General features: G+C 46.4%; 2 protein-coding genes across 3 annotated transcripts in view; both read right to left on the bottom strand.

The window, feature by feature from the left end:
* BBS4 (Bardet-Biedl syndrome 4) overlaps positions 1 to 1,710 on the bottom strand; it is a 37,362-nt gene extending 35,652 nt beyond the window's left edge. The window contains exon 1 of one of the 2 annotated variants that reach the window (XM_036389559.1): positions 1,646 to 1,710. In XM_036389559.1, coding sequence (XP_036245452.1) covers positions 1,646 to 1,669 — 24 coding nt within the window. In that variant the 5' untranslated portion in view covers positions 1,670 to 1,710. The remainder of the gene's footprint in view (positions 1 to 1,645) is intronic. The other variant, XM_036389558.1, reaches the window with a different exon arrangement.
* A 1,011-nt stretch (positions 1,711 to 2,721) lies between these two features.
* The window catches only part of ARIH1 (ariadne RBR E3 ubiquitin protein ligase 1), a 51,673-nt gene continuing 26,877 nt past the window's right edge, over positions 2,722 to 27,517 (bottom strand). The window contains exons 3-14 of the mRNA XM_036389562.2: positions 26,870 to 27,014; positions 22,114 to 22,206; positions 21,702 to 21,757; positions 18,732 to 18,798; positions 17,928 to 18,034; positions 16,982 to 17,024; positions 15,855 to 15,926; positions 9,927 to 10,057; positions 9,771 to 9,828; positions 8,767 to 9,027; positions 8,214 to 8,326; positions 2,722 to 4,342 (exon numbers count right to left, since the gene is read on the bottom strand). Of these exons, the coding sequence (XP_036245455.1) occupies positions 4,258 to 4,342; positions 8,214 to 8,326; positions 8,767 to 9,027; positions 9,771 to 9,828; positions 9,927 to 10,057; positions 15,855 to 15,926; positions 16,982 to 17,024; positions 17,928 to 18,034; positions 18,732 to 18,798; positions 21,702 to 21,757; positions 22,114 to 22,206; positions 26,870 to 27,014 (1,231 nt within the window). The 3' untranslated portion in view covers positions 2,722 to 4,257. The remainder of the gene's footprint in view (positions 4,343 to 8,213; positions 8,327 to 8,766; positions 9,028 to 9,770; positions 9,829 to 9,926; positions 10,058 to 15,854; positions 15,927 to 16,981; positions 17,025 to 17,927; positions 18,035 to 18,731; positions 18,799 to 21,701; positions 21,758 to 22,113; positions 22,207 to 26,869; positions 27,015 to 27,517) is intronic.

The following is a 27,517-nucleotide window of genomic DNA, read 5'->3' as shown; positions in this document are numbered from 1 at the left end:
TAAACACCCCTGTGGTGCAGCACATCCCTGTTGGTGGGGTCACTTCTGATCACCTGCATCTTTACCTTTACCTTGCAAAAAAAAGCAATACTGAAGCATTTAAAAACCTAATTAGAGATCACACAGAAAATGAGTCAAAACCATTTATCATCAAACATTTATGAAGTTAATTAGGGCAAAGCTGTTCCTGGGAATCATCTGAGTCCACAGGATGTGAGCACAGGGATGTCCCATCACATGGAGGGCAGGGGACCTCCCCCAGCAAACACCGTCCAGAGCTTCCAGTCCGTGGCAAATACATTAATTTTATATGATTTTCTTACTTTGCATCAGCCATCAAACCTTCATGGAAGAGAAATGGGCTTACACAGGAAAGTATTTTTATATTTCCCTCTGATTTTTGGGAAGACACAACGTGGGATTTTATACACCTGTGTCACCTTCCCTCTCCTTAATAAATAATTTTTAAAATCAGAGATTCAGTCAATCTTTGTTCCTTGCAATGTTTTGGGAACATTTTCTAATTGCATCTTTTCTTTCTTTACTGGAGATGGGGCAGATCAGAGAGGCTGAGACATGAAAAATAACCCAAAAAAGGCTCTTCCTTTTTTATTTTTTTTTCTGTTAACTTTTTTGTTTCTTAACAATTTCTAAAATTTTAATGACTTTTCAGATTCCTATTGTGAAAAACTGATCTGCTATTTTCATGGATTTACCCAACTCTGAGCACTCTATCCTCAGGAGGAATAACCAGCACAAACACCTCATTTTTTTTACATATTGCAATTTTTTTTAAAATCTATACACCTATCATTCCGAGTCCTCTCACTCTGCTAAGACTTTCCTGGAGTTTCTCCTATTTCCTCCTCACCTGAGTAACTTTCTACCCATTCTTTTGTCCAGATCATTTCTAAGTACACTGAATAACTCAGGCCTGGTCCTTACCCCTGAGGGGCTCCACAGCAACCACTCTCCACCCCAAAAAACTGAATAATTATGGAATGGCTTGGGTTGGAAGTGCCTTAAAGATCATTTCGTTCAGTCCTCTGCCATGGGCAGGGACACCTTCCACTATCCCAGGCTGCTCCAAGCTCCGTCCAGCCTGGCCTTGGGCACTGCCAGGGATCCAGGGGCAGCCACAGCTGCTCTGGGCACCCTGTGCCAGGGCCTGCCCACCCTCACAGGGAGGAATTCCTTCCCAATATCCCATCTAACCCTACCCTTTTCCACTTTTTAGCCATTCCCTGTGTCCTGTCCCTCCATCCCTTGTCCCCTGTCCCTCTCCAGCTCTCCTGGAGCCCCTTCAAGGCCCTGGCAGGGCTCTGAGGGTCTCTCCGAGCCTCCTTTTCTCTGCACACCTCCAGCTTCCTCAGCCGCTCCTTGTGCTGCAGCCCCTTCCCCATCTCCTTTACTTTTCCCCTGTTCCAGCATCTAATAATCGATAACTAATGTTGATTACCTCAGCACAGGCTGAAGTTCCCTCACGTTTTCCATACCAAGAGTGCAGATTAAAAACTCGCTCTTCAAAAGAACTTCCCGCCGCCGCTGCCACCCCTCACTTCCCTTCCCGTCCCCTCCCGTTCCTCTCCCGTCCATGTCCCCTCTCCCCCCTCAGCCCGGGCGCCTCTCTCCCCTCTCCCCTCACCGCGGCGTCCTGAGGCTCCGCCATGGCCGCGGCGGGCCGGGGTTGCCATGGCGACAGCCGCCACTTCCGGCACGGCCATGGCGCGCGGGGCACGGCGGGAAGGTGGCGGCGGGAGGACTCGCGCCCTCCTCCCCAGTCAATCCCGGTCCCCGTTTGACCTGAAAAACACCCGAAAAACCACAGAAATAATAAAATGCCCAGATTTTGGAAGGTTTTATTGGGAACTCCGCGGTGTAGAGGGAAATGAGGCCGCCAGTGAAGAGGGATAGGCCGGGAAGCGCTGAGCGGCCGCGGCCCCGCTGTCTCCCCGCCCCACAGTAGCAGCAGGGAGGGAGGTTGGGATGGCGGATTTTGTTTATTTTCCTTTATACTTCCACAGTGTCTCTGGGGATGGTAATTCACCTGCGAGCGCCTGAAACCCGGGGGAAAGGAGCTGCAGCAGGGTTCTCCCACAGAGCAGGGCTTTGTCACTGTCTCCAGGTTTGCCAACAGCCATCGGGACTGAGGACGCCACAGAGCGGGTTTCCTTTGGAGGGGAGTGCCCTCAGCCCTGGCGTTTTCCTTTCGGGGAACGCGGAGCGAAAACCCAACGCCTCTGTGCTTGCACCTGCCCTGCCCAGCCCAGCTTCCAAGCGTTTCACTGCATGGACAGAGAATTCCCACCGGGAATGGCAGGGACGGATACGGGCAGGGTCGCTCCACGCAGCCCTGCGCCATCCCACCCCTCCAGGCAGCACCAGGAACAGCACGGGGAAAGCGGCTGCGCTCCCTCACGTCTGATTTCCAGGGCAAATAAAGGGAAAAACAGGGACAAAACCACACCACGTCTGATTTCCAGGGCAAATAAAGGGAAAAGCAGGGATACAGGGACAAAACCACATCCGTGGAACGTCAGTAGGAACAGTGAGGGAGGCGAAGTGAGCCCGCTGCCAGCTGGAAACAGCATCCCGTGTTACAGCCCTGTCTGGGATCTGCCTTTTTTATCTGATCCCTTCACAACTTCCATCCCCTGGAAGCTGGCAGAGCGGCAGGAGGCTTGGAGGACACTTGCCTGGCGAAAAATACCACAGAAGGAATTCCTATACAGGAGTAAATTTAATAAAACCACCACCAATTGTTTACTTTAACATAGCTCTTGTTACAGAAATCATAAAAATGGACTCAGTAGCTAAACTCATTAGTTCTTTCCCCTTTTAATTGAAAAATACTCCGCTGATTTCAGCTTCTACTGCACTAGATGGAGTGTTAAATAGTTGCCAGGACAGGACGCCCAGTGATTGAGCCCAAAACAAACACAAAGACAATTCCATCAGCTTTCCTTTTCCATGTTACGACTCGTTATAATGAAGTGAAAATTAAAACAGCAAGAAAGGGTCCATTTGACACATGAAAGGTGGAGGGAGAGGAGATCCACAGCCGAAATCTCGCAGGAAGTCTTTAGAGAAGTGGTGCAAAACACCCCTCCTTGTCCTGCCTCGGGATCCAAAACAAACCTCTAAACACACACACACACACACAAACACACTCACACGCCTCCTCTGGGATCACAGCACGTGTCCTGCGTGCACCAGTGGGAACAGAGAGCTGGATTTGGGCAGGTAAAGATCTGGGGCCAAAAATAAACCAAGAAAAAGGCAAGGCATCCTGAACCAGAGCTCCAGGAGCTGCGAGGGGCCGCGTCCGTCGCCAGCAATGGATACACACACAGACCTGGGGGAGGCCCTGGACAGAAAGGAACTGCAGGAAGAGGAGAAACCCAACTGCTCTTTTGGAAAAAGCCTTCCAAAAAGAAAAAAAAAAAATAAAAAATATATATATATCGATATATTCACTACACCAGCACACGCTTCCCCCACCCCAGCCCAGGGAAAAAAAAACCAAAACCAAACAAAAGAATCAAACTGAAAGAAAATGCACAGCAAATAGACATAATCTTGAAGATTTTTAAAGAATAAATATTTTTTTGTAATTAAACATTATGCAAACACGTGCCACGCTTGCTCTTTGTCCATGCATATGCGCTATATACAACTTTGAAAAATACTGTGTTGTCCTCTTTTTGTTTTAAAAGTCATATACAAAGGTTGGGTTTTTTTTTTTCCTTACTGTGTACCCCCCTCCTTCCCTCCCCAAAAATCCTCTTTACAATGAGCCAATCCACATTCAACCATGTATTTGGGTGGCAGAGAGGAGGAGGGGGGCGGGAGAGCCACCCCCCTTACCAAAGTCCATCAAAATGGCTGGTTTGGACATGAAAAGCAGTGTCAAGAAACTGGTTTAAGTTTCATCTGTACTACACACAGGAAAAGAAAGAGAGAAAAGAAAAAGGAGTCGGCTTGGAGGATGAAGCTACGTTACAAGTTAAAGTTGGAGGGTTTTTTAGTGCGTCTGTCACACTCTTGGCCGCCTAGAATACTGTTGTACAATGGTTTATCTACCTTTTTTTTTTATTACAATATAATTTACTTAATTTTTCTGTTAACAAAACAGAATCCCGGTACTACAGACCAGCGGTGTAAGAGGCGGAGCAGCGCCCTGGGTGGGTTTTATTGGAATTGCATGAGCACTCTAGGATGGGAAAGGGTTCAGAGTTCATTGCTGTGGGGCCGGGCTCAGTCCTCGATGTACTCCCACAGGTCCTTCTCGTAGCCTTCATGCACGTGCTGCAACAAAACCCTCCGCCGGCTCTCGCAGTATCTGCAGGGGACAGGGACAGCATGGAAAAGGCACGTCAGGAATCGCGGAGCAGCCCTTGTTGAGCTGTGATTTCAGGATTTACCTCAGAAACCGGGTTCCTCCCATAGGTGATTGCCTTCTGGGTTTGTCAGTCACCTCTCCCTCCCCCCTCCCAGCACTGTCAGTCCTGGCATTCCAGAAGGGCCTCGAGTGATTGGCAGATTCAAAGGATGCCCTCCACCCCTGGGGGGACATTGGCCCATCCAAGTGTCCTTTGTCCCTTAGACCTCCCCTCCCATACGTGGTTGGTGGTCCCCATGTTCCTTCCCTCCCCCTCTCCCCCTGGTAAAAGGGCGAGCAAACCACACGGTTTGGAGAGTTCTGTTGGAGCTGTTGCTGGATTCAGGGGCCTGTGGGCCAGAATAAAGCTCTGGATCCAAACCCTCCATCAGAACCAACTCCTTTCCTTCACCATCGCCTTAAAGCTTCGCCGGCAGAGGGAAACCTGAGGAGCGGCCCCTCCACGGGAGGAGGCTCCATCCCGCCACCACCAGAGCTCCTGTGTGCCTGGACCTGCCTCCACGTGCTCAGCAGCAGCACCCAGCCAGCCAAAAGTGTCTCTGAGGTGAAAACACCACAGTTGCTGCTTTTTGGTCAAGCAGCAAGGGCCAGACAAGCTCAGGCACATCCTGTCCAGCTGTATTGGTAATATTCCAATAGCCTGGCACCAAGTTATCCAAACCTACAGTATCCCTCACGTCCTGTCCCAGACTGCAAGGCAAGATGTATTCTATTTGCCATCTGTTGGCAGTTGTGTTCTGTTCAGTGGGCTCCTTATTTCTTCCATAACCACTCCTCCCTCCGGGGACACATCTGCTGATAAGAGGCTATTGAATGTCACTGCATGGCTGATAAGAGCTACAGCATCCCATTGGGAGATGTGAGCCCAGAGGGAGGAGCCAAGCATTCCTAACTGGATATAATCTGAGATTCTGGAACACCAGCACGGCTTCTCCACTGGATTTCCCAGAGGAACAGCAGCTGCCCCTTGCCCTGGATCTTCAGAGGAAGAGACTGCACCTTTCTCCAGGATCCCTGCTCCAGCAGAGCCAGCCCTGACACTGCAGGAGGGCTGAGCCACAATTCCAATGGGACTGCTGCCAACAGCCTGACCCACAGGGTGTCAGGCTGGGTTCTGACTCTGTCAGTGTTGTTTTAGTTTACTGCATTGTTTATTTTATCCTTTTATTTTCTTACCTATTAAAGAACTTTATTTCTTGCTCCCATATTTTTTGCCTGAGAGCCCCTTAATTTAAAATTGATAGCAATTCAATTTTGTAAACCCCTTCTCAGGGGGAGGGTTTTACATTCTCCATTTCAGGGGAGGCTCCTGCCTTCCTTAGCAGGCACCTGTCTTTCCAAACCAAGACACTTCCAAAAGAGGTGATCCTCCAAGAAGGGAGTTTGTATTTACAGCCCGTTAACAGTGCTAATTAAGACTTTGGTTGCTCCAGTCACTCAGCTTCAGGTCCCTGCCCGAAACCAGTGTGCAAATTCAGAGTTTTTCAGGCAAAAGCATTCCCAAAGCCTCTACAGCTGAGAAACCATCAGGAATAACTGGAGGAGGAGGAAGCAGCAGCTGTGGTTTGAAAAAGTCTGAGCACAGGTTCGTGGAGACACATGGAATGGGATGAGCTCTCCTCAAATATGGCCTGCTGCCTGCTCTAAGCGCCATCAGGACAACAAAAAGCCACATGTTAGCTGGGAAAAACTAGCTGGAGGTGTTCAAGGCCAGGTGGGATGAGGCCACCTGGTCTAGTGGAAAGTGCCCCTGCCCATGGTAGGAGGTGGAACAATATTTACTTTAAGATCCCTTCCAATCCAAACCAGTCCGTGATGAAAACCTCAGGAGCACTGACACAGTTTTAGATGGAGATGGAAGCAGTCCAAAGGGTTACTGGTCTGGCTGGAGAGCAGGTTTCACACCTCACATCCCAACATGTGGCTCTCAGAGGGACACTACACCTGTGGAGTATTCCCACCTACTCTGACTGAAAAATGCTGCACACAAAACTGATCCAAGAGCCCTCCCAGGATCCTGAGGAAAAGGGATATCACAGAACACAGCAAAGAATGTCATTTTGGGTGTGTTAGAAGACAAAAAGCACAGAAACATTGAATGAATTCAGGTTCCAAGAGGCAAACTCTAAATAAGTTTGCTGGGAACCTGGCTTGCTTGGCAGCGGTCACACACCCCTCAGGAGAAGCCTCCCAGTGGAGTGAAGCTATCCCTGACCACAGCACACATTAACACCTGGCAGCAATTCCTCACCTTCTGCTCAGGACCTGATCAGAGTGACTGATTTATCCATCAGAGCAGCTGTGGCTCCCCTCACTGCTGTCAGCTGGTCAAGAGAAACCCCTGTACACAAAGTCCCATTGATTTTCAGGAGCATGTGATGGCAAACACGTGGTCTCTGCTTTCCAAACTTTAGTTATTTTTCTGCTGGATGGGTGTGGGGGGCTTAATCCTGTTTTCTAGATAGGTCTTTGCAAGCAAAGAGATCCAAACAGCTGAAACTAAACCAGCCTGGAGGGCAGTTCCTGCAGCTTCCCAGAGCTCTTTAAACCCACTTCGATGACATCCTGCTCCCAGTCTTGCATCAAAGGGCACCATGCAGGACATGATTAAGACATGACTGAACTGGTTAATAAGGGACCTGCACGGGCTTGACAGATGTATTCTTTCTTCCCAGAAATGTGAAGGCAGGTTTGGGATACTGTTTCCAAGCAATTCAGGCTATATTAGTTTGTAATTTCACCCCTACAGAAGCATCCAGGTTCAGAGGACTGAAGTAAACAAGCAGCTTCATCTGAAATACCAAATTAATGGTGGCCTTAAAGGGTAAATTACAAAATGTCTCCAAAAAGAAGGTCAGGAAAGTCTTGTCCAGCCCCAGCTGTGCTGCCAGAGTTGGACAGGATGAGCCACCAAATCTTAACAGCTCCTGCCACGCCCCACAGTCCATTGAGTCCTACAGCTCACCCTACTTTGGATATTTTCTTCCCCCTAAGCCAGGCATAACAAATTCAGTGATTTTGGCAAAATGCCTCAGAAATGCAAGCCCTAATCCTGTGACTCATCCGCATTTTCAGCTTTGTACTTTTCCACTGTGCAGAAATGATTCCCCTGGGACTGAACAAAGCACTGGCATCTGTGTCACCTGGACCCCAGTCCCCTGCTCCCCTTCCCAGCTGGGCAGGCTGCTCTATCCCTCTTCCTCGGGGACAGCTTTCCTACACCCACGTTCTGCACAAATGGACCCAGCAGACAATTAAAGAGCCAATTGCTCTCTGCTGGCAGCTCATCCTTGGCCAAAGCTGGCAGCTTGGAATAACAAAGTCACTCCTTGTTCTTTGGCCCTGGCTCTGTGGGTCCCAGTCTGGTGCTGGCCATTCCCACACGCTCCTTCTGTGCAGTAACAGCAGTGTACTGAGAGCCATTGCTTCTGGACACAGGATTTTTTCCATTCTGGGGTTGGATCTTCCAGCTCCTGCTCTGCAGAGCAGATGGAAGGCAGAGCTTGGAGCCTCTCCCCACAGGCTGTCACCTCCCCTGAGAGCTGGTCCCAGCAGGGACACAAAAACAACTGCCAGCATCTGCGTGAGGGCTTCACCCGGAGGATTCGGGGCTGGCTCGGGACAGCGCTGCTGCTCTCAGAGATCCAGGGACTGGCTGATCACAATGGGTGGCACAAAGCCAAGAGCAAACAGCTTCCCAAGGATGTGGCTCTGGAGAAAATTGTATCTTGGCAAGTGCTCAGGTCACTACCTGACACAGGGCATGGCAACACTTGGCTGCTTTGAGAGAAAGGAGTATTCCAACACAAACCTGTACTTATCCTGTACTTTCTGCTTTATGTCTTGCAGCGAATCTTGGGATATATCTCGCTCCAGGTACCCAGAAAGCACCTCTGTAGCATTCTCTAAGTCTGCTTGGTTATTCTGTAAAGACAAAAGAAAAAAGTGTTTGAAGGGGGGTAGAGGAAAGGGGGAGATTTTTATTTCAGAGCAATTGGCATCAGTACCAAAATAAAAAAGGATTAGATATCATGGAATCCCAGATTGATTTTGGGTGGAAAGGGACATTGAAATTCATCCAGTTCCATCACTGCCATGGGCCACCTTCCACTAGATCAGGTTGCTCCAACCCCCATTCAACAAGGCCTTGAACACTTCCAGGGATGGGGCAGCCATAGCTTTGTGATTCTGTGACTCCTCCAGCACACCATCCTACACAATGCCCAGAGAACCTCTAACTTTTACACAACAGAATATTAAGCCAGACTAACTTGGGTAAAAGTGGGGACTAGAGGCCTCCAAGCATTAAATCTTATTTCCTCAGTTTTACAATTTGAATTCCTGACAACCCCATTTTCTCCTACCTCAAAGATAATGGACTGATTATTCTTTTTGAGGTAGAAGGCAAAGACGTAAGTGTACATGAGTGTGGCACGACACTGGCAGAGGACGTCGACTGCTTTCTTCAGGAACTGCACCTCGATCCATGACATGTTGTGCTGCTGCATCTCCTCCATCTTCTGCTTCACCTGAGCGTAGAGCTTGTGCTCGAAGCGCAGGCTCTGCATGTGGTTCATGTAGCGGTTGCAGTAGAACAGGTACCTCTGCAGGGCTGCTCGGGATCGCTGTGTTAATTCCCATTAGGGAGAAAGAAAACAAATAGTTAAAATAAAGTAATGGCTGCAAGAGAAGTAAACCCTTCACAAGGCTCTTCCTGATCCAGAGAATGAGCTTCCTTTCCAAAGGAGGCTCCTCTCCTGTCGTGTTGGGCAGACGGCTCCGTGCGGCCCCGCTAACCCTGGGAAGCGCCCCGGGCACTTCCCAGCACAGCTCTGACATCCTGACTCCCAACCTTGGAAGCAATTACAATCACACTGCTCCAGCCTCATCACTTCCGTATTTCAGCCTCTCAACTCAAGGTACAGCACTCAAATGCTTCCAGTGTCATGACAAAAGTGAGAAGATGATGTTTTGTTGGGGGGTTTTTTGCTAATAAGGAATTCTAATTACTGTGCTTGTGCTAAGAGGGCAATCTCAGGTTGATTATAAAGCAGGGGAAAGGCACCGTGTGCTAAACAAGAGAACCAAGATGACTCAATACACAGTCATTAATCTCATTTTCTTCACACTGACAGACCAGCTGTAAAAAACTAACACCACGGGCATGGTTCAACTTGTGTGCTCTGGATGTACAAAGGTAGCAAGCACATAGCAGGCAAAGCCATCCCTATCTTAAAAGTCAAAAGACTTAACTGTCCTTTGGATTTGTGCCTGAATCCGTGAACTCCTTCAGAGCAGATGTGTAGGCTTAGAGAAAGCACAGCACAGGGCCGATGATCTCCCTCATCACCAAAGGTTATGGACTCACCTCCTGTGCATCCCTTGCTGCCTTTGCATCATCCTCATTGTAGCGATTACAGTTGTACCTGTAACAGGGACACCGATTCCACAGATTTCAGTCCAAATCCGTGCCGTTTGCACCACGACCTCCTCGCCTTCCAGCAAGGCACGCTCCCGAACTCACCAGGCAGATCCGTGGGGCTCCCAGGGGCCCAGACACACCCAGCAGAACTCCGCCTTGCAGTTCTGGTTCCGACAGACCATGTGGTTGCAGCCCCCGTCCTTCTCGATGGTGACGTGGCATTTCGGGCATTCCTGTCCACAGGACAGAGAGCACCGTTAGCAGGGCAAGCACGGAACCCCAACAGCCTGGGGAACTTGGAAGGGGTCCCACGGCAGGCAGACAGAGCACGTCAAGGGAAATACATGATTTAATTCTTCCCTTTGGACATCGAGATCCTCTTCAGTCAGGCCTTAAAATACTTCCAAACCCGGAGCAGTTAGATAGAAAAAAACTTAAGGAATAACATATTTTATCTATGCTGCTCTCACAGAGGGACACTGGGCGAGTCACTTCATGACCTTCCCCAAAATCCCAGCAGAGGGATGGTCTCTAAGAGCCTGGGAAGCATGTGGCTTTCCTCACCACCAAGTGTCTGGTCCACTCTGGGACTGAGACCAAGCCGGAATCACGCTGTTACCAATCCTGCAGCTGTAACACGCCATCCAGAAAGGAGCTGAAAACATGCAGCAAGACTCTAGTGTGCTTCAAAGAAGCTGCTGTCAGCTAAAAAGACACTTCTCTTCCTGAGGTGTTTCCATGTTTCCCATCAGGTCCCTTTTTTCCCTTCATGTGACACCTCACTGAAGACTTTTCCATAAAAGCTCACATGGGGTTTCCCTTTCAGGAGTAAGGCTTTTGACAAATGTGAGTATCTCAAAGGGCAGCTCTGCACAGGGAAATATCTGGGGAATATAACACCAATATCATGGTCTCCATGAGATTGGAAGTTTAACAAATCAACAAAGCAGCAAATACAAAGAAAAAAACTGCATAAATAAAACCAAAACCATTTTAGGCTGAATCAGCTCCTTGTCCAGCTCATCCCACAACCACACCAGCCTTCATGAAGTTTCTGCACGATCCAGTTTTTATATGTAACACAGTAACAAACATATCCAGACCAGTGATACACACACCTGTGAAATCAGCTGCAGCTTTTGGGTCAGAAGCATGTGAAATCCCCTCCCCAGTCTGGAGCATGTCTTTGCGAACCAAAGCAAGCAGTTCCTACCATAGCATTCAGATAAACTCTCAGCAAAGGAAGAAACCAACGTGCACAATCACTCCAGAACTGCTGTTTCTATATAGGACACAATCTAATGGGTTCTCTCTGAGTGTCCCAACTATTACTGCATTTTAGATGAGTTTTCGAGTTTGGATTGTCATAGACAGGACAATTTGCACATCAAACCAATGGGATCAAGCAGCAACCAAGCACAAAAGAGGGATTTTCCAGATCTGCCTTTTTCCCAGTCACCTGTGTTTGTTCTTCAGACTCAGTAACTGTACTACAAACAGAGTAAGTGAAGCACAGTAGCTCCTGTCTTTCAGGTGGGACCAAGTTTTCCAATGTGTCCGCAGTGCTCAGGGCTTTGAGCTCTGGAATGCAAACTAGGACAAAAAGACCCTTCCAGTGCTGAAAGGGCTCCAGGAGAGCCTGTAGAGGGACTTTGGACAAGAGGGAATGGTTGTCCACTGCCAGAGGGCAGGATTGGATGGGATACTGGGAAGAAATTCTTCCCTGTGAGGGTGGGGAGGCCCTGGCACAGGTGCCCAGAGCAGCTGTGGCTGCCCCATGCCTGGAAGTGTCCAAGGCCAGGTTGGACGGGGCTTGGAGCACCCTGGGCTAGTGGTAGGTGGGAGAGGTGGAACTTGATTTAAGATCCTTCCAACTCAAACCATTCCATGATTCTAGGATCTCATTCCAGCCCTTTTCTCACAGGGAATGCCATCCTTTCCACACCTTTGTGGTCCTGTCTAGCAAAGCACAAGGAAGAGGTGATACAGTATCTGTGCAGATCCCTAAAGCTGTGTAAAAGTGTAAAGTTAAGTATTATTAAAAATTAAAGCCATGAAAAGCACATACTAAAGAAATGCTGGACACCAGCAGAAAAAGAAGTAGTAACTACTCAAGTCACCAACAGAACAAGTGGGAGAGATTTATAGATTGAGGATAGGGAAGGAAGCTCTCCCTGAGAATTACAGCCATGCAACAACCCAACAGGCAGCAAATCAAGTTACTAAACCTGCAGATTATTGTGCACATTATCAGTCACAGCACAGCACAGAAGTGACCTCATTAACATTGTTCCACTTCAAACAATTCCATACTGGGCTTGGAAACAAAAGCCTGGGCAAACCTGGCAAAGGAGAACAATCCTGATTTTGTTGTAAAAGTCCATGCACATATAAAGCACCATAAACCTCAGCAGCTCTTTTATGAACAGGAAGCTAAATAGAAACATGTTTCTTATTTCAGGGCAAGTGAAAGAGGTTAGTCCTTTCCAGAACTCCCAGAGGAACTGGTGGACATCAGCCTCCCACAGCCACATTCACATCAATGCCTTCACCCTTGCCCATCCTATAAAGACTCATCAAAAACCACAGGGATTTCTTAATGAATTTCAACAAAACCCAAAAACTTAATTATGGCTAGCACAAAAAAACAATACACCATTCTAACACCTAGAGTCACAGAGCAAAACTTTTTTAAACAGATTTGAAACACCAGTTCATCTGAGAAAGGGAGATGGCACTTGGGCACTTTTAGAAAACCACAGATCAGGGCTCCAGTGCAGTGGGAAATGGAGGAGCACAGTTTGGTGCTGGTGCCCAGGAGGATTCCATGTCCTGCCAGAATTTCCACACATTAGAACAAATGCAGGATCCCCAGAAAGTACAGAGGGAGCACTTTAAGCCATTAAAAAGTGACCTGAAAAGGGAGAGATGTGGGCTCATGCCATTTTATCTCATGCACAGGAGAAAAACAGCCAATGGATTTTTTGGGGAAGAAAATGTGCCTGGTTTATCCATCAGCCCTTCAAGCTCTCTCTGGCCTGCAAGGGAAGGATGGGGACATGCCAGGAGCCAAAGAAGCAACGCTGGGGCTTCTTTAGTACCAGATGAACAACTTTCATTAACACCAAATTAAGTTCCACAATAAAAAGCAGTGCCTTGTGTAAAGGCCAGCACCTCACTGGCTTTATTCTTTTCCCTTTGGTATTCCAAGAAGCAGAGATTCAAATCACACTCAGGTTCCAAACAGGCTTCCCCTCCTCCTTTTAGACCACTTCTAGATACACCATAAGAGCCCAAAATAAATGCACAAATCCAAGTTTTCTCTATTTTTCACTCCTTTAGATGTCCATTTGATGAAAGTAATGGATCTCTGTGGTTCCTTTATTCCCAAATACCTGAAACTTGCCGAGTTTAACTCAAGAAAGGAAGAACCGAGTTTGTAAAATAAACTGAAAAAGGAAGAAATGTGCAAATCCTTGGACTATTCAACACCATTCCTCAAGAAGACTGAGAATTACAGGCTCGATAAAGAACTTGTATTGCCTTATCTCAACTTTAAATTAATCTAGTTAAGCTGAACTCATGTGAAAGTAGCTTATTTTAAGAAAAAAGCCATCTACTCCAGCACATTCTGCTGCAAGGGCTGTATCTTTTGTAGAAGTAGAAGGAATTTAGGTCTCCTAAGTGCAAGTAAATGAATGCAAAAGAATAAAAAAATCATATCAGAAACCACAGAACTCACTACTCGAATCTCGTTTTTCATTCAGACCACTCTACATAATTCATCAAAAAATGCATCACATCATTCCAGTTTGGGAACAGAACCCAATTCAGCTGGGTTTCACTCTTCTGTTCTCTCACACAATTGCCTAATCTTCCTTTCCAACTCCATCTCCCAGGACAAGCCGGAACAAATGTATCTCACATTCTCCCGTTGCAAAGGATTATCCAGATTTCAAGCCCACATTCCAGAGGATTGGTATTTCTCTTTTACACCTTCATCTTGGTTATGACAGGAAGTCTCCTTCCCTGAGAGGAGCCCACATGGGACAGCATTCATGCCTGGATGGCTCCAGAAAGCGCTTTCCAAAAGCCAGAAACAGCAACGGAGAGCGTAGTCACAACTGAGTTCCTTGGAGAGCTGTTCCCAATGATAATGGAGATTTCTGCATCTGATGGTACCTGATTCCTTTCTAGTTCTTCAGAATGAAGTTCAACACAGAATTTAAGCTGTGAAGCCACCAGTGCAGGCACAAGTTGTGCCTCACCAAACACGGCTGCCCTGCTTTCCTGTTAGGAACAGTACAGAGAGAAAGGAGGGGTGGATACACACTCCAGCTGCACAGTTCCCATCCCAGGTTACTGCCACAGCCCCACACCCAGACAGCACTTGGGCTTCTCCATGCCTCTGGTCAGGGAGCAGCAGGGAACAGAGGCAGGACCTGGATGCAGCCCCACGATCCAGGGCTGACCTGGCTCTCTGGAGGCTGCAAAGCTCCCAGGACACACATCCCACAGGCCAAAGCTGCAGATCCCACCTTCCCCAAGGCAGGGATCAGCATGAGGGTGGTACTCTTCCTGCCAACTTTCCCCTCAATTGAATCCAGCATCAGCTCAGAGAGAAGAATGCCATATTGTCCTTCAGCTAATTCAATGGATATGGATGCTGTAAGACTCCAGGACTGCTGGCTTGCTCAGATGTCTGGAGTAATTACCCTGATGGCAATTTTTCTCCCTGCTGCAGCCTGGGCTCCTAAGTATTCCCATGTAGGAATGTCTGGGACAGTATTAGAGGAAGTAGCTTAGACAGTGATGTCCCAGAGCAGCAGTTCTGCTGCTCACACCAGACTAAAGGTACCAGTGAAGAAGCAGGGCTGGTGCCAGATGCCACCCTCCAGATGGGTGTTTCCCACCCCAAAAAAATCTTCTTATTCCCAAGGCAGGGGCAGGTAGAAGATGGGGAATCCCAAGATCTCGAGGGCTTTAACAGGCAAAGCAGGGCTGTTGCTGTTCCAGTGTCCCAAATATGTGAGACCCAAGGCTAGCAGTGCTTACACTCTGCCTTTTCCAAGCTATTGGCTGCTCTTCCTCAGGTTTAATAGGAACAGTCCCTGAAGACCCAGCAAACTCCAGACAAACCTGGTTCAGTCCCAGAGCCACTTTGGAACACACTGAGACAAAGGCAAAGTCCCTCTGGTGACTCTGTGAGCTCCAGGCAGGGCCCACTCCAGGCTGATCTGAGCTGCCCAGCAGGGGTTTCCCTGCCACCATAACACAACATTCCAGCTCGATGAAAACCAGGCAGCCAGCAAACAATGCCATTAACCACTTACACAACAGAGCTAAGAAAACAAAGCAGCCATTTCCTCACTCCCTCCCCACCTTCCTCCTTCAGCTGGGAGCCCCAGGCCTGCTCCTCACCCCCATGGGATCTGCTGCTTTTGTGTCCTTGTCACCATGACAATCTTGGTTTTAATTTGTCCCAAAACGATCAAATGCCTAAGTTTCAGGCAAAGTTGGGCTAAGTAGAAGGAAGATCTTTACATAATGAAATCCCAGACAGCTGTTCTGCCAGTCTCCACCTGGAATGCTGCCCAGCAGAAATGAAGGCTCCTCCAGAGGCCAATCCCAGGGATTTGAAGGCAGATGTAAATGATCCCAGCCAAACTGAGCCACGGGTGGTGGTAACATGTTCCACACATGGAATGGGCCAGGGATTTGCTTAGGGAAGCCACTGGTGCCAGACAGGAGCCCAAAGACTCAAATCTTGAGCTTCCTTTGAGTCTCCAATTAACTGTTTCTTGCAGGCACTTTCCTTCACTGAACTTGAAGAAACTCACCTGATTCCAGGCATTAAGACCTGTTCACTCTTCAAACAAGAGCACTTGAGTGCACTGTGGATTTTAAGGCTTGCTCTTAACAGGGAACAGAAAAAGCAATCCTAGTGCAAGGAATTAGATTGATGTCCTTTTCACCTGACTGTATAAAATCTGTATAAAATCTCTATATAAAATGGAGAAAACCTCTCACCTTTGTGTTGGCTGCAATCCAATTGGAGGTTTCACTGTCATCATCACACTTCTTAATCCATTTCTTTAACCACTGTCAGAAAAATGATGGAAGAAGAGTGTTCAATGTAGCTGGAGGAACTGCAAATGTTCCCAAGACACCTGCTCACATTAAGGAAAGGTACACCCAGCCACATGGGAAATGGGGAGTGTTGGTGCTGGAAAACTGTGCAAACAGCCACTAATTTAGTGGCAGACAATTGCTGCTGCTCAATCCTGAACCAGCACAAACACTCCTGCAATGAGTTTGCAGCTCTTAATCAACACAAACTTCATGTTGGACTCTTAAATAATAAGGACATTTTGGCTTTGGGGTGACTAATTGTGGCCTTCCAGTACCTGAAAGGAGCCTACAAGAAAGATGAAGAGAGACTGTTTACAAGGGCCTGAGGGACAGGACACAAGGAATGGCTTCCCACTGCCAGAGGGCAGGGATAGATGGGATACTGGGAAGGAATTGATCCCTGTGAGGGTGGGGAGGCCCTGGCACAGGCTGCCCAGAGAAGCTGTGCCTTCCCCACCCCTGGAAGTGTTCAAGGATAGGGCTTGGAGCACCCTGGGCTAGTGGAAGGTATCCCAGCCCATGGCAGGCTGTGGGAGTAGATAATGTTTAAAGTCCCTTCCAACCTAAACCAGCAAAACCAAATTAATTCCTCCAGTACAACAGATAACACCTGACAAAGCATCAAACACCTACAGGAACAACTCCTACAGGAATGCTCCTTGTCCAAAAAGCACCTTCACTCCTCTCAGGGGGTCACAGGTCTAACAGCCTCCTCTTCCAGACAACTCCCACCTGGATGAGGCACTGTTCCCTCACAAGATCCAACTGAGAGGCAGCAGTAAAGGCACCCAAATAGGATTTCACTGCTGGTTCTCACCCTGGGATTTTAACAGGTGAGCTACTCTGCTCCGTGGTGGGAACAAAAATTGGGCTCAGTAATCCCTGGGGGTCCCTTCCAGCTCAGGATTATCTATGATTCTATGGACAGCCACAAAAAACTTGGGCTTCATTGCTAAGTCTTGCACATAAATGTATTTTAAACTTTTTCAAAACATAGATTTGTACAAGAACCTTGATATACTCACCTTGCATTTAACAGGATCATGCCAGTTTTCACCACAGTTAAAGCTGTAAGGGAAAGAAAGGGAAAATAAGCAGATTGTATTTGTAATTAAACAGTGTAAGTAAGTTTTCTTCTGGGTTGTTCAAAGCCAGTCCTAAGGAAACTCAACACACCCCCCTTCAATCTTGAAATCCCTCAAGGGCCACTTCAAAACAGTGACAGAACAAGGGGGAATGGCTTCCCACTGCCAAAGGACAGAGTTAGATGGGATTATTAGGGAGAAATTCTTTACTGTGAGAGCTGTGAGACACTGAAACTGGTTTCTAGAGAAGGCATCCCATCCCTGGAGTGCCCAAGGCCAGGCTGGACAGGACTTGGAGCAGCCTGGGATAGTGGAAGGTGTCCCTGCCTATTGTAAATCAAAGGTGACTCTGACGAAGGGGAGAGAGAAAGATGCATCTGACTCCACTGATATCAGAAGCTAATTAATTACTTTATTATACTATACTATACTATATACATTTCATCTAAACTGAATCTGCCCAGCACTCACTCCTGCACACAACTGCTTACACTGCACTGAATCTTGTGACTGTCACCTGACAGTCCACACACACACACACACTCTTGGCCCTGACAGGCCAAGGAAACAAAACATCCTCACTCTGGATAAACAATCTCCATATTGCATTCTACTTTGGCACAACACAGGTACAGCAAGTGATAAGAATTGTGTTTTCCCTTTCTCTGAGGTTCAGAGAATGTGAATCTCAGAAATCCTTGGGAAGAATTGTGCCTTGCTTTTCCTTGAGAGAAGAATGTGGCAACACCTGCCCGTGGCAGGGGGTGGAACTGGATCACCTTTAAGGTCCCTCCCAAGCCAAAGCAGCCTCCATGAACACACACTAACACACTTCAGGGCAGTGAGTACAAGGCACTATCAGCATCTTTTCCGTGCTGGCTCTTACCAGAACTGACGGCCGCATTTGCAGCGCACGGGTTTCGCATCCGGGTACTGCACTTTAACGACGTGGTGGCAGTCGGGGGCAGGACACCACTTTAACAGTCGATTACACTGGGAAACAAAGCACACATCCCACATCACAGGGGAAGGCTGTGCTCAAGGACAGCTCCTGCCCTGCATCCCTTTGTTGTGGCTGCAAGCAGCTAAGAGATTAAAACCAAACCCACTGCACCCATCACTTCTGGCAAGGACTGAAAGCTTGATCCTGTAACAACTCCTGCCCCCGGCTCTACAGGACAGCTCAAGCCACACAGCTGGGAAATTGGGACAGTGCAAACATCTTGCAAAGCACCTTTCTCCAAGTTTATTTGGAGCCTATAAAACTATCAGTGTTTTGCTAAAGCACTTTTGCAGTTTTACTTTAACTGGCAAAATGTTTAAGGCATGTTCTTGTTTACAGCATTTCCTGGTTTTCAATGTGAAGTATCTCAGGTAACACTCAAGAGTCATAAATATTACATAACTATTATGTAACTACTATAACTACGTAATTCTGCTTCTCAGAACTCTAATATTAAGCAACAGCTCTTACATTCTCTTTAGGTCTTTTGTCCTAAAGTTTTTTTAGTATTTTCCTACAATTATCCCTGTAACGCAAAGGATTATAAAACAACCCCTGCCTTCACACCTGATTAGAGACTATGCAAAAAACCTGCACTGCAGTTCTAAACAAGCCTCCAGCCTCTGGCTGGCTACACGTGTGAGACAAACCCTACAAGGCATCAAAAAAATTCAAATAAAAACTCACCTCTACAAAACTATTGGTTATTAAATGCTGGTACTTTAATTTAACCTTGGAATCTGTGATCAGACGCCTGTGGGAAGGGAAGAAACAGAAAAATTGTAGCAGCAATCTTGTTTTTTCCATATACTGCCCTTAAGTTAAGACAAATAGGTTTGATTCATCCTTCTACACTTGCAGGTACTTTTTGTACTTACCTGTTCCCTATTTATTTGTTAGATCATTTTGAAAACTACATTCATTCTATTCAATATACAAATATATTAGCTTCAGAAACAGAAAGCTCATGCAGTTCAAAAGAACTGAACAACTTGGTGTGAAGATTTTTATTTAAAAATACTTTCCTGAAGAGCCCAAGAAACAAAGCAAGTAATTTAATCAGCTCATTTACATAAAACAAGCACATTTTGTGGCAAATCCCTTTAAAAAGCTCCAGAACAACCCTTGTGTGGCTAATAACTTTGGGAAGCTTCATGTTAGCTGGGTTTCAGTGGAATGCTACAGCTTCAGCTTAAAAATTAATGGTGCTTTAATCTATTTACCATAAAAACAAAGTTGACTTGAATTCAGTATCACTGGGGGTGTACACAACATGGACTTTAAATTAATTCCAGTCTGCTTGGAACTGGGAGAGTAGAGGAAAACTCAATGATGGGAACCCTTGACAAGCACAGTGACCACTTTTCTCCTGGGCACACCATTCCAGCTGGTATTTGCAGACTGCCCAGTCTAAATGCATCCAAAATAACTTAATTATGGATTGCTGAGCACTTCTAAAAATGTCTTTTAGCTATGACTGAAGTGTCTTCCCAATATATCTAAATATAAAGCTGCACTGACACACCCTTTGTGGCAGTCCTGGTTTAAATCCTACTGTGGAATACAGCTTGATACAGGCCACACCATGGCTAAATATTGGAATTAATGGATTTTCCTTTCCAGATGCAGGCCAAAACTAAGGGTATTCCTGCATGTTATCCTTACAACACTCCCTGAGGAGCAGTGTGTGCCCATGGGATGTGCACAAATCCCAGCTCTGGGCAGCTGGGAAGCTCCTCTCCCAAGCACATGCTGGTTATTATATAAATCACAGCACGTGGCAGCTCAATTCCCAGGGCTAAAATAAAACAAATCAGCTGACAAAGCATCTCCTGCAATTCTGGAGTCAAACTTACTGAAGAATGAGAAAACAATTTGAATTTGGTATTAACTATAAATCTCTTTTTTTTACCCCATACCTGGGCTTCAAGACATACTAAATATCACCTTGAAAATGTACTGTACTATAACAAGATATCAGGTACTGGAATTTAAATTAATAGTCATGCCATGACTAACCAGAGCACATAATCCATTGGTTTTTTTGCTTATCAATCTGCTTTGATTGCCCCAATCAACATCACCAGGTCAAGATCTTCAAGAATTTTGCTTTGAATGTTACTGTCTTTTGGCAAATCATAAATGAAACTAGACAAATTAAGAGGTGAAACTCATGCCCAGAGCCCATAAATCAGATTAATTTTGTGTTCATATCGCTTGGAAACTGAGAGCTGGAGACTTTGTAAACAGAAAAGGACCTAAAAAGTAATAATTAACAACACAGAAGTGAGTACAGGTTCCAGTTGAGATAATTTACATTTTTTGTCATATATATTGACATATCCTAAGATTGCCACATTTGTCTTTGTTGGCTTTTAAAGGAAAGAGTTTTTTTCAAAAATGCACCTTCCTCCCCACAGAAATGCATGTAAGACCAGGGAAAGGTGGACTTTTACCTCTAGAAACAGTTTCTAGTTTTACTCAGACAAATGGGACTTGTTTGCTTTAGAGCCAGCTGCCACTGCCCTATCCCAGGCCTCAACCCTGCTCTCTCCAGCCAAGGGGAATCCCAAGCACTGCCCTCCTTTCCTTGCTGCTGCCACTGCCACCTCCAATGCTTTCAGCTACTCCATTTCACATGCAGTGTTTGAACAGCTCATTCCAACTGTTGCAATCAAGAAGACACTCCAACAAGTCCTGCTGAGAGCGTTCGACTGCACAAATTGAAGTTCAACCTCTGGTAAACAAAAATCTCAATCAAGTTACTCAAGACATGCCAACTTCAGCTCAGTTTCCACCCACTAGGCTCTACAAACCACCCCTCAACAGGGCAGGAAAGCATTTCAGCTACTTCCACTTCCATTCAGCCTACACTCCATGAGTAACCAAGAGCCAAAATTGGGAAAATCGCTACTCTGAAAGCAGCTGATAATAAAAACCACCAAATTAATATCAATGAGTGAGTCAGGCTTCAGGAAGGAAAGAATAAGGTAACAGAATAAGCCTCTACTGAGATGTGTTAGCAAGAAGAATTAAAATGAACTTGAACAAAGCTCAACATTATGAAGGATATTGCTCATGCAACAACCTCCCTCAGTATAAAAGAGAAGGAAGCTCATGGAGTTCACTGCTCCACCATGAACTGTATCAGTCATTCTGCAGCTGGACAACTTCATAATTCCAAGGATAGAGGATGACACCCAACCTTAATCAAATCTTGTGTTCGAGGGTCAACTGCCTCCTATCAGAGGGCAAAAACCACATCCTACATCAGCCCTTAGGACTCCTGTCCTCTGACTCACCTCTTAACTACAGCTATAGGGCTTGGGCAACCAGTGGGTTGACCTGGGTAGAAGTCCTAAATTCCTACATAAATCAAAGGAAACAAAATGCACAAAGCAGTAAAACAGGGTTTGGAAACCCTGGTGTCACACTGACCAAACTGGTCAGGGAGTGTTTCCTCCCAGTGTCATCACATGGGGTTTTCACATCTAAACAGGAAGTTAAGAGACATCCTGGAATCAAAGCAGACAGTTCAAGACAGTTCCTCTGCTGCCTGCAAGCCTCTGTGCAGTTTGTTAGAAGCATTTGACTAGATCTGAATAGCACATAAGTAACACAATGGAAAGAGAGAGCAAAGCCATGAGAATTACTTACATAACTGTATTGTCGTCCACTAAGATATCACAGCCATGGGCAGGGCATGAAATGGTCTGGGAAAACACAAAAAGTCAGAGGAGGAACAGTGGTTATCCTGGCTTTGCATCACAAGGAATTCCAAGGCAACAGACTTCACTACAATCCACAGCCAAAGGAGTGCCCTGCCTCTCCCAGGTGTGCCACTGCTTCCTCCTTCCCCAGCCCAGAAACCTGCACCAACCCCACTGAATTCTCTCCAGATTGACCTCAGCAGAGCCTGCAGCCCCCAAACCTTTGGGGTTTGGCTTTTCTCTGTTGTTCTTTTGGGTTTTTTTTAACTTTAGCAGAGAGACTGTTCCATCTCTCTGACCCTGTTTCTCCAATGCACAGAATTTCCAGAAATAAGCCATGAGGTGAGTTGAGATTTTACCTGTCCCATGCCTTCCTCCATTATTTTGGTAGTTAAATATTCACTCCAGCACTGCATACAGAATTTGTGTCCACACTCTAGGCCAGTGAAGTACTGCAATAACAAAGAACACAAGACATGGCCTCATTTTATCACATGGATTGACTCAACAATTTCACCCTTCTTGGTGCTGTGCAGTTCATCCACCCCATCCCTCATTCCTCACACCAAAGCTGAGACACTGCTATTCTCTTTGCATCATCACCCCTACAGAACACTGCCAAGGCAGCCTTAGTCACTCTTCCAAAGCCAGACTTTAATCCCCAAGCCCAGCAGCAAGGACAGGTGTGGCCAGTGTTTCCATCCTGCCCATTTCAATTCATCCTTGTTTTAGGAGTGTATATGGTGCACAGCATGGCTCTCTCCCATTCTGCTTTGGAAATCAGTCAAATAAATGCAACACCAAACAGGTCACAGTGACAAGGATACAGAGTCTTCATTACTCCTGTTTTTTCCCTTTGGCACATGTGGGTGCTGCCCAGAAGTCCCAAACCTCCCCAGGGAAGTCCACCCTAAAACCCAGATGCTCATCAGATGAGGACACTCAAGATCCTAATTGGCAGGTGTAAATTGCTAAATAGAATTCAATAATGACCTGCTGTCACAGACAGCAACAGGGACAACTCCATCCTTGTCTGCATCATCTGCACAGAGCTGTCAAGATATCATCTGGGACTCAGTGGTTACACAAGGGGTGGAGAAGCAAACACTGCTGAGGAAAGACTGGAATCAAAGTACTTTGCTCTGGTCAGCTGAAAGTTATTTTATACTCAAAGTCAGCACCAAGGAAAACTGTATTTAAAACACTTCATTTGTACCACTATTGAGGTAGTATTTGCTGGCTCAGCTTTTCAAACCAACTTCTCAGCTAGTGAGATAAAACCAGAACTCTACCCTCAGACACCATCAAACCATGAGAACTCCACAGAGGAAAGAACCTGGAATCCTCTGTGGAACAGCCCAAAACAACAGCAGGATGGTGGTAATTGAGGAAGGGAGAATCCACTTGAGGCAAATGCTCTTTCCAAGCATTCTCAGACACCGCAGATCCATTCTGTCCATCCCACAGAGGTGCAGCAGCTGTGCTGTGCCATCTCTGGATGCTCTGGCACTGCCCAGGGCAGGTGCCTGTCAGCAGCCCTTTGCCAGGGCTGGCAGGCTGTGACTGCACTGCTCTGACACTCCTGCCACCAGCTCAGGCTGCAGCTGTGAGCACCAACACGGCTCAGTCTGACCTGTCTGGGTCAGGGAAACTTGGTTCTGACTTGGTTCCAGGTAAAAATAGAAACATCCACCCCAAAAAAACAACAAAGAGACCAGAGAGGAGGCTGACACCTATGTGGTGCCAGGTACACTGGCTGCAAGAGTGCAAAAAGACACCTTCCAATTTCTGAACCCTTACTGAGCCAGCTAACAAGGTGTCTGATGCTCCACAGATGCTGCTGTGCCCAAGTGGCATCTCCTGGAGATGCAGAGTTAAGAGTAAAAACACTTCAACATCTGGAACTTTTGGGATGCCACAGCATGAAACCATGCCAAAGACTGCACTGGCTTTTCTGTGAATTCTGGCTTCTCCACATGTGATGGGAAGAAAGCACAGATAAGGAATCATCCCAAACTGAACCCAAACACTCCTCATGCAGCAGGCACACATGAGGAACCAGCACAGAACACATCTTCATGTGAGACCTGTTTTGGTTATTTCAGGCAGGGAAATGCTTTGCTGAATGCCCACAGAAAGGCAGCCACCACCACACTTCCTCCCAGGCTGCAAGGAATGTAGAGAATCTCTCAGCTCTTTTCTTTACTTTGAGGGAGTTCCCAATTATTTTTGGCTCAGCTGACAGCAGATGTCAAGGGAGCAAATAAAAAGGCCAACATAAAACCACCAAGGATGGGGGGAGCAGTGATTCCTTAGGCAGCTCCTTAGCCCAGGGGACAGCTCTGCTGTCACCACATCTGCGCTCAGCATCTGCAGTCTGAACAAAGCAGGATGTTCCTAAAAACACCCCCAGCCCGCTCTCCTGAGGGTGAGGGGCAAGAGAGGAGGAAGGCAAAGCCACAACCCTCTCAATTCCTGTCTTCCCAATAAAGGTGTCACCCAAAAGAACTGCTGGGACCTGAAAGTGCTTGACAGGGACACAGAGCAGGTGAAACATCTCCTTAAGTCCTCAGACTAGCAGGGTGAGAGCTTCAAATGCTTTGTTTGGCAGGTGTTTCCCAAAACCTCAAACCACAACTCTCTGGAGGTGACTGAAGAGCTATAGAGACTTTGTAGATGGGAGAGAGGGAATTTCAGGACTAACTGCAACAACTTTCATTGTTGAGAGAGAATTTCAAGATTCCTGCAACAACTGTACACTGTAAAACTCTTAACACCTCCAAACTCTCAGCTTTCCATAGGCTGAAAGGGGCTCTCAGTGCAAAAACCCCCCAGCTTTCATGTGGAAAAATAATTAGCTGATTATTGCAAGAGGATTTTCAAAGCTGAGATTTTAGTTGGGCATTGAACATAAAAATAATCCTAGAATTTATAATTCACATAGACTAAAAAAGCTTCAAAACAGATTTCAATCACCTTAGACACAGACACTACAGCCTTTTACAGAAGAAATAATAAATACTAGCTTTCCTATGGGCTCCAACTTTTCTGTAGGGCCAAGAAACAGAGTCCTCTCTGATGTCTTTTAACACCAGCAACAGAGAGAGCCCTGCTCACCTGCAACATCTCTCTGCTCCAGCTAAAAATCTGCTCTTCTAACAACTGGGCCACTGCTATTTGAGCTACAAAATCAAGAAGTGTTAGCATGTTTTGTGCTGCTCTTCCCAGTTTCAAAACTCTAGACAATGCTGGGGTGTGGTTTTAGAGGCTATCCTGTGCAGGGCCAGGAGTTGGACTCCATGATCCTTGTGGGCCTGTCCCATGATTCTGTGATTCTGCTCCCCAGGTAGCACAGCAGCCCCAGCCAGAGGACAGGCCTGTCACTTGTGAGCTGTACCCCCACCCAGCACAACAACTACATTAAAATGGAGAGAACAATATATTAGAATATATTGCCTTTCTTTTTCAAAGCACCTCATCATACAGAGCAAGAATTTGCCTTCCCAGCTACTCTTCACAAGGAAGTCAGGGCACACAAGGCTGAAGAGAGACACATGAAGCCTTGTGGTTCCTGGCTGAAGAGCAACAGGGACCTTGATGCTGAGAATGAGAGGCCTGAAGCTGGGCTTGGCTCAGCTCTGTTCACTCCAGGGAAGAAGATCCAGAGCAAGGGAGAGGCCACAGCCAGGGAACTTCACCTCAAGCTACTCCTGAACCCCAAAATTTATCGTGGTGCTTTGCTGAAAACACACCCAGAGCAAAGCCTTATGTCAGAGCAGCTCTGCCTGGCAAGGCCCAGCCCTTGTTTTAGGGTGTTCTGGAGGAGCAGCTCCCCCACAAAGAACAGGTTCCAACAAAAGAATTCCTTACTATCAGCACTTTGCCTTTCTTTGCTTTCTGATGAACTCTCCTATTTGAGCTTTTCCACTCACCTCCTTTTCTCCCAGGTCTCCCAACAGCATGTCCTGCCCCTAGGAGCCCCAGCAGAGCCTGGACCTCTTAGCAATGTATGGGAATGCTTCAGTTTGGTCAACAGTGACCAAAAAAAGTAGCACTATCACCCAGAGCATTGATGCAGAGCCCCAGCAAGCACTGGGTAACACACCCTCATGTCTGACCAAAAGGGTATTGTCCAATATAATAAAGATCCAAAGACATCCACATTTTACTTCTACTACTTTTTCCTAGACTTCCTACTTTGACTATTTTGCTTTTAAAAGCTGTTTCCTACCTTGTCTTTCTATTTAAGTAAATCCTTTTGCCCATCATGATTTTCACAAGTTTGAATTTCACACATCCTTTATCTGTACACCTGACTTGGTATCAGACCTTTGCAAACATCACCTGCTTGCTTTTTCCTGAACTTTACCACACCACTGCCTGGGCCCCAGCACCCTCAGAGGTGCTGTGCAGGAAAATGTGAAGTTTCAGGTTGGAAATTTGGGGAGTTGCTACTCAAGTAGTGTTGGAACCCTGCATGCTGAGAATTTTAAACTTTCTGTGCTGAAAGGCACAGACTTGCAAGAGAGCACTGCATTTGACCTGAGGCTGTGGAGAAGATTTCCAAAATTGATTGATAGCACTGGGATTATGTGCGTGTATTTGGTCAGAAGTGTGTAATATCACAGGGTGGAAAACTTAGAGTTTGGGGTTTTGGAATATAGAAAAAATATGAAATTTATATGTATAAATATGAATTTATATGAAATATTATTTCATATAAATGTGTATGAAATAAATAAAGATGGAGGTTTTAGGGCAGAGGCAGGTTGTTCTTTACCTTCTTCTTTGTGGGTTTGGGTGATGTTTTGTAATTGGACAGAAAATTCTGCATTGAGAGCTTCAAGGGATCAGTTATTGGGTTAAAAGGGAAAATAATCTAGGTGTCATTTCTTAATTGGATAGTTTAGTCTTAAAAGACCTTGTAACCAGAGATTGCTGGCCATTTTGTGCCTTCTAATGAAACGCTGCTGAATGCATGGTTGTGAGGCTGTTTCACTGATAAAAATAATCAACACCTGAGTCCAAACATGAACTAGCATCTCAGTCTACCATCAAACTTCAATCCCAACCTCAAGACACTGACAGGCAGCAGCAGGGCCCCTGGGTACTCACGGAGTTTGGGTAGTTCAGATAGCAGATCTGACAGGACATGTCCTGGGCTGATGATCTGGTGTTCATCTGGCGCGTTCGCGACTTTTTACTTGGATTAATTACGTGACACTCTGCAAAGAGCTTCTCCAAGTTGCCATCAAAGTACCTGCACAACACAGGACAGAGTGAACATTTAACCACCTTCTAAATCAGATTTCCATTCTATGTAGCAGTTAAGTGTACAAAGATGCTTTTTGTATTTCAAAACTCATACACCCACTGCTTCCAACAAACCCTTCTCTAATACAACACAGAGGTGGATATTAGACAACTGCAGAATTTCAGAGACTCTCACTTGAATAAACACTCCTGAAATTCAGGCACCTTCAATTCTTCAGCTGCATTTCAAGTAATTTGTGACTCTCCCAATTGGTTGGCATTAGAATTCCAGGACAGGAAACGAGAGCAAGAACACCTGAGTTCACAGTTCAGGCATTGGAACACCTTCCTAAAACACAGGTTTGATGCCTTCAAGCTCAATTCTTTTCAACTGAAGCCTTCCATTTTTCCTAATAGTCTAACCCTTAGCCATCTGAACATCTTTTCTCTTCAATCAACCTGAGGTAATTTAACAACCTCCTAAAAACGACAGTTCCAGGTTTACAATGC

This window comes from Molothrus ater, chromosome 13 (genome assembly GCF_012460135.2).
Source record: "Molothrus ater isolate BHLD 08-10-18 breed brown headed cowbird chromosome 13, BPBGC_Mater_1.1, whole genome shotgun sequence".
Taxonomy (NCBI): Eukaryota; Metazoa; Chordata; class Aves; order Passeriformes; family Icteridae; genus Molothrus; species Molothrus ater.
This window is presented reverse-complemented; position numbering and strand designations above follow the sequence as displayed.